Source organism: Folsomia candida, unplaced genomic scaffold (assembly GCF_002217175.1).
Source record: "Folsomia candida strain VU population unplaced genomic scaffold, ASM221717v1 Fcan01_Sc004, whole genome shotgun sequence".
In the NCBI taxonomy this organism is placed as follows: Eukaryota; Metazoa; Arthropoda; class Collembola; order Entomobryomorpha; family Isotomidae; genus Folsomia; species Folsomia candida.
In genome coordinates this window covers 362,674-371,663 of record NW_019091196.1, presented here as the reverse complement: position 1 = coordinate 371,663, position 8,990 = coordinate 362,674, and the positions used below count along the sequence as shown (strand labels likewise).

At 39.5% G+C, this 8,990-nt stretch overlaps 2 protein-coding genes across 2 annotated transcripts; both read right to left on the bottom strand.

Annotated features, from left to right (window-relative positions):
• Window positions 1-1,719: 1,719 nt before the first annotated feature.
• LOC110848206 (ropporin-1-like protein) lies at window positions 1,720-5,506 on the bottom strand. Its single transcript, XM_022095361.2, has 5 exons — window positions 5,419-5,506; window positions 5,068-5,302; window positions 3,263-3,371; window positions 2,720-2,896; window positions 1,720-2,098 (listed from the first exon to the last, which is right to left on the bottom strand). The coding sequence occupies exons 1-5, from the start codon at window positions 5,504-5,506 to the stop codon at window positions 1,856-1,858; spliced, it is 852 nt and encodes a 283-aa protein (XP_021951053.1). The 3' UTR covers window positions 1,720-1,855.
• A 625-nt stretch (window positions 5,507-6,131) lies between these two features.
• LOC118435168 (pyrroline-5-carboxylate reductase 1-like) lies at window positions 6,132-8,618 on the bottom strand. Its single transcript, XM_035850647.1, has 2 exons — window positions 7,667-8,618; window positions 6,132-7,221 (listed from the first exon to the last, which is right to left on the bottom strand). The coding sequence occupies exons 1-2, from the start codon at window positions 8,276-8,278 to the stop codon at window positions 6,175-6,177; spliced, it is 1,659 nt and encodes a 552-aa protein (XP_035706540.1). The 5' UTR covers window positions 8,279-8,618; the 3' UTR covers window positions 6,132-6,174.
• Between the last annotated feature and the right edge of the window lie 372 nt (window positions 8,619-8,990).

The window sequence follows — 8,990 nt, the reverse complement described above, 5'->3', positions numbered from 1 at the left end:
TCGGGAAATTATGCTTCACTGCACTCTTTCTGGGCGGTTTCTTGACAGTTTCCGTCTTCGGGTTGGGTACTTCCTTAATGGGCAAATCCTTAGCTGCTTCTATCATTAAGGCCAAAATTCAAATTCGTTTAACTTTACTCCAAGAAAATTCACGATTTCGCTGTGGTTTTAACCATGGTCCGTCCAAAACCGGTTTTGACCAGATTTGGACCCCAACTTTTGGACGTCAAAAATGTCCAAAAGTGTCCAAAATTGAAAATGAGACAAAATAGTACAAGTTCTTATTTACTGAAACTTTTGATAATCCGTTGACGTATAAATATGTAAATTTCCATTAAGTTTGAGCATTTTGATGTTGGACGTTTTTGGACACATTCATTTCTATAAGTAAGATGTGTGGGATTTTTGGTAGTTGTAATACGCGAAAGAGAGCAAAAATATGTTTTGAAGAGTGGTGCGAGGAATCGAACCCCGCGTCTCCCGTTTCCCGGACGGACACCTTTACCACTAGGCTAACCGCCCTTCTTCACATCTATTACTCTCTTGTACAACCACCAAATTCCACGTATTCTCTCCTACAGATGAGACGAACCAGAATTATCGCTTTCACTGGGCGTCATCACTTCTTCCGTATTGTGAGGTTTTTTTCTGAAAAATTTCTCAATATCGTGCTCTTCTTCTTCCGTTAGTTTGTGCTTGTGTCGCTGTGCACTGGTACTGGACGGTCCACGGATTGGCGTACAATTAGGACTACCTGGAGATTAGGGGAAAAATTGACATCACTAATTGATCCATTTTTAAACAGTGCTTCGTTTCTGGTGGGTTTGTCATATTACTTGCGCTGCATCGCAAAAAATGCGGGGTGCAAGAAACTGGGAGAAAGTGCAAAAAATAAGCGCCATCAAGCCACGCGCCGTATGAAATATAGTGGCGGGGCGTAGTTTCTTTTACCGTGCATTTCTCCCAGGTCAAAATATTTATGTAGCTGCAAGAAACCACTTTCTTGCGAGTGATTACGCTTACCACTTACATCCGAAACACTGTTTTTATATGGTTTAAATTATATATTACTTGGAAGTTTATGCTCTTCCGGTACAGATAGTAATTCTGCTTGGCTGGCTTCTTTTTTGTCAGCATTTTGGGGACCCCTAAAAATGAGCCTTTTAAAATTCATCGGAATTCATGTTTGATATCGGAGGAATCCAATTTTTTATGACATTTATGTGTACCCTTTATTATTAGCAAGACTAGCCTCACTTTCATTTTGACCCTTCTTCCTGGTCGTCTTGTTCTTGGACTTTTCCATCTCGACTACCGTATTTTGATCAGGATATGTGTCTTAAAATACCGATGTCTCTCGACTCTTGATTTTTGACGTAACGTTTTGATATTATTTGAGTCAAGTCAAACCTAGACAAAATTCGGCTCAAAAACTTGTACGAGATCACGATTACTCAACATTTAGTATGTATCTAGGGAACGTTAGTGTCCAGCATGAATTGACACTTTCGGTTAGTCATAACTTCCAATTTCAGTGTCCACTTAAACCTCCCAAATTAAACAAATGCGTAGCTCATTGTGGAGATTTAATCGGGGTCAAAGTGGTCACATTGCAAAATCTGTGCATAGTTCGAACCCCATTTTTAAACAGTCAAAATATTTTAAAATTACGGGAAAACTTTTCTCTTATCACCAAAAAAACATTCGTTAATAACAATCTTGTTAAAACCATTTCCACCACATTTTTATTCAGCTCGTCAGTCAATAATTTTGCAAGTTCTACATATTTTTAGCACTATTTAATTAATTTCACAAATTCAGTTGGAATCATTATGATCAATCATCAGCCTTCCTGTTACTCGAGCCGACATGCCGCCGAGGTCCAGTCCTTGGGTCCAATGAGCCCCCCATTGTCCTTCGCGATGGGGGAAAGACACGTGTCCACGGCTTGGAAACTCTCCGTCGTCACGACTCGTAAAATCTGCGTCCCCAAAAAGCTGTACATTGACAGCCACACGGAATACTTCATCCTGGGTTCGGACCCGTCTGGTTGTGAGGTCAAGATTTCGCAAAGAATGGCCATCGTGTCGGTCAGATTCTGAATAAATACAAAATTATCACCATTTTTAATGTAGAACTGGGTAAATCATCGTTAAAATCTGCAAATTTTTAGGAATTTCTCCGCTCTGGGGATTTATTTTGAAATTCTGAACACAAACTTGTGCGGCAGGGATTTGTAAAAAAAAATATTCACTCCAGATTTTGGAAGTTTTTGAAGGAGAAAAAGTAGCATAAAATTGCAAATTGAGGATGCAAAATTTAACGCAGGTCTTGATGTTCATCAAAATCAGCAAAAACTCATCAAAATCAGCACATTTTTAATGATTTCTCCGCTTTGGGGAATTTATTTCAAAACTCTCTGGACGACAAATTTGTAGAGCGGGTCGTTCCCAATTTTTTGAAAATATACACTCCAGATTTTGGCACTTTTTGAAAGAGGAGATCTCAAGTTGAAGAAACCTTCAGAAAAATTGGAACTCGTCGAAACTGGTTCAAAAAACTCAACGCCATTCAATTATTCAACTCACTGACGGCAAATTTGTCGCCCAGAATTTTAAAGTAAGTTCCCATAGCCAAAAAATTATCAAAAAATGTGTCAATTTTGACGATGTTGGTGTTGGGAATTCGGTAAAAAATATGCAAATTATTTGTGACCCACCTGCCCAATTGTGGACGCCATTACGGCAATCAACTTGTCCCAATCGACCATTTTTGCCTCAGAAGACATTCCAGCACGGGCGAGAATTTCATTAAACGAGTCGACACTCAGGCCAAATCCACGCCAACGTTTGAAAACTATGGCAGTCTCGGCTTGCATGCCGCTTTGGGAGCCCAGCTGCATACAGGTGCAAAAATCATGTCAAGATTTGCATCACAATTAATTAATTAACTAAATATGTATTGGCCAAAATACGATATTTTGAGCTGCTTTGTTCCAAGGGTTTAGATTTCCGGGACTGTTACACCCAAAAACAGACGAGAATTTACGTGGAGAAGGCAACAGTCGTACGAAAATACGGGTTTTGTGAACAAAATAACTTTTTACTAGTTTTTACCCACAAAACAAACATTTTTAGCACGCATATTTCCTTCTCCACGTAGATTTTCGTCTTTTTATGGATGTAACAGCCCCAGAAATCTAAACCTTGGGAAGAAAACAGCTAAAAATACTGTATTTTGGGCACCCCTGTTATTTGCCGACCTGATTATCAATCACCCTCAAAATTCCGGGCGACAATCCATCCTTACTTTGTCGCACGGGGTACTCCACCTTCTCCTTCGTTGGAAGCGTCTCTCCATTCGCCATCGCTCTTGAAAAGGAATTCAGAAGAAAATTTACTAAGTTCGCATCTTTCACCTGTATTTCGTTTTCCCCATGCATGTAAAACTACGTTTAAAATAGACACCGTCCAAAAGTGTGCAAAATTGTGCAAAATAATTTGGAACACCCGAATGTCCAAAATAAAAGCGTTTAACATTGGAAAATAGAGCAAAAAGTTACAAGTTCTTGAATAAAGATTTTTTGCAAATCGATACACAGACAGATATTAAATCTATTAAATTTCACTATTTTTGCGCATGTGTCATACCATGAAATTTCGAAAAACTTTTATTTCCACATGTTTTTTCTTAGAAATTAAGCCATTTTCTAAACCATGAATCAAAATGCTCAAAATTAATGCGAGACGTCGACGGATTATCATAAATACATTTAAAAAAACAAACTTAGGTGAAGGACGCGCTTAAAATATTAAAACAAGAAGCATTACAAAATGTTACAATATCGTTTAATATTTAGTAACTTTCACTTCACCGTGGGCCCAACTACCTATTTCATTTTCACAGCGATACGTAACACTAAATGCAACTAAAAGAGCTACTTGTTTAACCAATTAAAACGATAAGTCTACCTGTTTCAGGAATAGTTATTAAAATTAGTCAGAATGTGGGCAAATTTTCTCTATACCAAATGTGCAAAGTCACTATTTATTGAAAGATAATAATTCAAATCTAGCAAGTTTATTATATAAAAATTACGTATTTCGTTTACACAAAATGCCTGAAAGTATTTTTTTCTGTTAGTTGGGCCCACGGTGAAGAAAAGTTACTAAATATTAAACGATATTGTAACATTTTGTAATGCTTCTTGTTTTAATATTTTAAGCGCGTCCTTCACCTAAGTTTGTTTTTTTAAATGTATTTATTTAATTATTTTTAGTGAAGTGTGAACTTAAATGTATAAAATCATAATATCAATTCTTAAACGTTGTGAACTTTCCTATGGGTGGATGCGTGGCATACTAATTTAATCCCGAGTGGGTGGATTAGTTACATTGTATTTCATGGAATTTGATCAATGCTTAATTTTTCAGAATTTTAAGGAATGTTACATATGTTGAAATAGTAATGCTAATAAAAAATAAACCTGACATTATTAGCATACGTTAGCAACCAGTAACCTAACACCACGTAAATAGGTTGCTTAATGACAATATTTCAAAACGCTCTAAATCCATGAGTTTTCATCCGATTAAGTCGAACAAAGGCTTAAAATGTGCGTATTATCCAGGAGAATAGTAAAAATGGCAAGCCCCCGGTCGGAAACATTTCCTTGGTGCCAAGAAATAGATTTGAAAATTTAGGCATCGGACTTTCCACCTGAAGGAATTGGAATTTTGGAAAAATAAGAAAAATGTCACTGTAAAACCGAATTCTCTAACTATTTTGTTTCAACATGTTTTCCGTACAACGAACGGTTGGGGAGAAATCTCAGTGGGAGTTTCTCAAAGTTGCAGCTGAATGCATACCTAGGCTTCGCCGTAACCATGGTGATCTTTTAACATGATCACTTTATGGTTACTTTTCCTTCACCTAAGAAAAATATGAAGAAATTAGAACTTTCTATTTTGGACACTTTTGAACATTCAAAATCCTATGTCCAAAACTGATTAAAACCGATTTTGCACAGTGGTTAAAACCAAACCACACCGAAACCCTTTGTCTTACCGGAAGTAAGCCCCACTCCACCGGAGCAAATCTGGCGGCTGCGTTCTCATCGCGCCTTTCGCGTACATTTTCAAAATATCTGGAAGCTCTGGCGGGATCGTGATCACTTTTCCGCACAAGTTCGTCTTGGACTCGTTGGGCGTTTTGATCTGGACTTTGCTGCCCCCACTGCCGCCCGGCTGGTTCTTCTGGTCCTTCATGCTCTTTCGGGCAGAATGCGGTTTCAGCGTGGAGGCTGAGGGACGACCCAATTTCCCAACGGAAGACATTTTTAAGTAGTTATACAAAATATGAAATTTTACAAAAATAAGTTTTTTCGAAATTTATTTTAGCCGAAATTTTATTTATTACCTTTTTTCGGAGAATCCTCACATTCCGGTTTTTGTGTTGTGTTGTGCTCCAACAGCACCAAGGAGATATCGGGATCATTATTTTGCATGGATTATGGGGAGAAAGTGCAGCAGCAGAGAGAGGGACGATCGATGCAGTGTGTATGCACCTATTTAAGTAGGAGATTGCCCTTAATTTACATAAATATATGATATGCAAATTATGACGCCATGCAAATTATGATACTCTGCAAAATTTGAAAATTATGAGGCAAATTGAGAATTACATGTTGATTTATTATTTATTAAAGTTTGAGCAGGAGAAAGTGCAGCAGAGAAAGAGACGATCATGTATTTAATTTCCCTTAATTTGCATAAATTTAATTTCCCTTAATTTGCATAAATATGATCCTATCGCAATTTTCTGTGTGTGCCAGAAATTCAATTCGATGTATGTACATAAGTACGTACCTATTTATATTGCACTTTATTTGCATAAATATGCTAATGATGATGCTATAAGTGTGTGCAAATGACGATACTGCGCAAAATCTATGAAAATTAGCATTAAACGGTGATTTATAATTGTATTTTTGAAATCTATGTAGTCCAGAAATTCGATTCGATGTACAATGTATGTACATGTGCACCTATCTATATTTCCCTTTACTTGTATAAATATGCAAATCACGATACTGTGAAAAATTTCTGAAAATAGCATTACACAAACTGATTTATTAATCGTAATTTTGAACTCTGTTTAAACCAGAAATTTCCTTTACTCCCAGTGCGTTTTGTCCTTGTCCCAGCCCCGCTCGGCGAGCCTGACTCCTTCAAAATCGTCCTCCAAATCAGGACTGGGATGTGTCCCGTAGAAATGTTCGTACACTTCCTCCTGGACGGAGGCCTGGTGGTGGTGCTGGGGCTGCGGGGGGTTTGTGGGGAGGGAAGAGGCACGAAGTGGGGGGACAGGTTTGGAGGAGGATCGCTTTTTAGCATTATTATTTTCCACAAAGACCTCTTGTTCGAATTTATGGTGAGAAGATGGGTTCATGGGGAGCAGGATTTCATCCGAGTGGGAGTTGTGACCGGATTGATGCGAATTTTCTTGGCGCTCTTGCGAATTTCGGTGGTGTTCATGCAAATTTTCATGCGAATTTTTGTGATCCTCATTATGCGAATTTCGGTGGCCTTCGTGTAAATTTTCATGCAAGTTTTCATGATGTTCATGCGAATTTCGGTGATGTTCATCCATATTTTCGTGCGAATTTCGGTAGTGTACGTCATGTAAATTTCCATGTGAATTTTCATGCTGCTCATGCGAATTTCGATGGGTTTTGTGTAAATTTTCATGCGAATTTTCGAAGTACTCATGCGTAGAGTGTTCATGCAAATTTCCATGCGAATTCTCATGATGCTCGTGCGAATTTCGGTGGTATTCATACGAATTTTCATGTGAATTTCGGTGGTGTTCGTGCAAATTTTCATGTGAATTTCGGTCGTGTTCAGACAAATTGAAGTGATGCTTATCGTTCGAGATTTCCTTATCGTGGTCATGTCCAATTTCATGATGTCCAACTCCGTACGTCAGCGTGATGAACAGTTCCGTCCGAAAATGTGTCTTATCATGTACATGCCCCTTATCCTCTTGGCCCGCAAGATAACCACAACCACGCCCCTTTCTCACTTCCTCCTTTGGATGATTCACCACGCCACGAAGCTCGTCCAAATTAAATCCTGCCCCACCACTCGTCATCACGACCACCTCTTCACGATGCTCAGCCTTCTTTACACGGCTACATTGTCCTTGTTCGCAGCGTCGAATCTAAAATCGGCACGCAAAAAAATTGGCAATGATGTTATCTCGTACGCATTTTAGGTTTTTTTAATAAGGTCATTTTAAGGTCACAGTTTAGGCCATTTCCCGTCATTTAATTTCGATTTACGTCATTTAATGTCATCTTAAGGTAAGATTTTACGTATGTGATTTGAAGTCATTGAATTTAATTTAGGTTATTCAATGTCATTTTAAGGTGACATTTTAGAGATCACTCTACGTCATTTAATTTCACTTTAGTACATTTAATGTCGTTTCAAGGTCAGATTTTAGGTCATTTAAAGTCATTTAAAGTAATTTTTGCGTCATTTAGGTTCATTTTGTCCCATTTAATGTCGATTTGCGTCAATTAATTTCATTTTACATCATTTAATTTCATTTTACATCACTTCACCGTCATTTTAAGGTCACATTTTAGCCCAATTTACGTCACCTGTTCCTCGAACGCTTCATGTCCCAACGACGCCAAACGATACTGTCGTAACTGATGCAAACTGTAGTTCCTCTCCTGCATCGTAAAGTTATACTTCTTCATCGTCTCCGTCATCATCCTCGTCGGCGCAAATCCCCGTCCCCCCACCACTTCCGGTCCACCACCACCCAAATCCTCCAAACAATCGTAAAACGTTTCCTCCTCCTCGCCCCCCGAATTTTTGTCCTCTTTGAGCCCAATTTTCTCACAAAATTGGACAAACTCTTTGAAAGACAGCGCCCCGTCGCGGTCGTTATCCGCGCTGCGCAGGATTTGACCCAACTTTACCCGGCTGACGGGATAATGGTGCTTTTCCAACCAGTAACTCAACTCCAGCGCGTTCAACTTCCCGTCCCCGTCGTGGTCGGCGAGCAGGAAGCATTTTTCCAAGCGCTGGAGTTCCTCCGGCGAATAGGACGTGGCGTCGGGCGGGCGTCGTTTAAAGGAGGGCGCCACCTGGGGTGGATCATGTGACCGCATTCGGATCGAGGATTCCCGCCGAGTGATGCGATCCAGGTGGATGAAGCGTTGGAGGAGTTCGTCCTCTTCGGAGTCATGCTTTTTTTGAGACATGACGGGCCCCAGGAGAATTTTTGGTATTGATTTTTACCGAATTTGGCGACGAGTGTGCGAAAAAATCGAATTTTATGGGGGACGAAATGTTGACGGTTTGTTAGTAGCGTCCTATGGCAACCAGTGGCCGCGGAAGCGTTGGTGGGGACAGAGGGACAATAATGTCCATACGGTTGCTTGATGTCTGCATCATCTCCCCATGTTATATAAACCCCTCCCTCCCCCCATTCTACAATGTTAACGTCCCCCCATGTCCCCACAGCTTCCGCGGCCACTGATTACTTGCACTCATGTAACATACTACTTTTATGCAGTGGCCGCGGAAGCATGAGTAAGGACGGAGGGACTATGTCCCCACGGTTATTCGATGGCCTCATCATCTCCCCATCTTATATAAACCCCGCCCTCCCCTATCCTGCAATGGCAATGTCCCCCAATGTCCCCACGGCTTCCGCGGCCACTGCCAGCAACTTTTGTGCGTGGGTCAAAAATTTATCTTCAGGTGACGAAACGAGTGTTCTAACCTCTACAAAAATTTCAAAACTCATCCTTTTTCAAATTTGTATTTTATTAAAATACTTCACATTCAGTCTCTGAAAATCTCCGGAATATGCATGGCACCAACATATCTGCATAAAATTATGAAATTATTAATTTCTTTAAAAAATTTATTTCAACTTCGAAGTTAGAAATTAGTAAAAAAAATCGATTT

Excerpts from the sequence above, each read along its gene's own strand:
- LOC110848206 (XM_022095361.2), bottom strand. The coding sequence starts at position 5,506 with ATGCAAAATAATGATCCCGATATCTCCTTGGTGCTGTTGGAGCACAAC. Across the intron at positions 5,303-5,418 it reads TGAGGATTCTCCGAAAAAAG|CCTCCACGCTGAAACCGCAT; the intron begins GTAATAAATAAA and ends GTCGTCCCTCAG. Across the intron at positions 2,897-3,262 it reads TGAGGGTGATTGATAATCAG|CTGGGCTCCCAAAGCGGCAT; the intron begins GTCGGCAAATAA and ends ACCTGTATGCAG.
- LOC118435168 (XM_035850647.1), bottom strand. The coding sequence starts at position 8,278 with ATGTCTCAAAAAAAGCATGACTCCGAAGAGGACGAACTCCTCCAACGC. Across the intron at positions 7,222-7,666 it reads ATGAAGCGTTCGAGGAACAG|ATTCGACGCTGCGAACAAGG; the intron begins GTGACGTAAATT and ends TGCCGATTTTAG.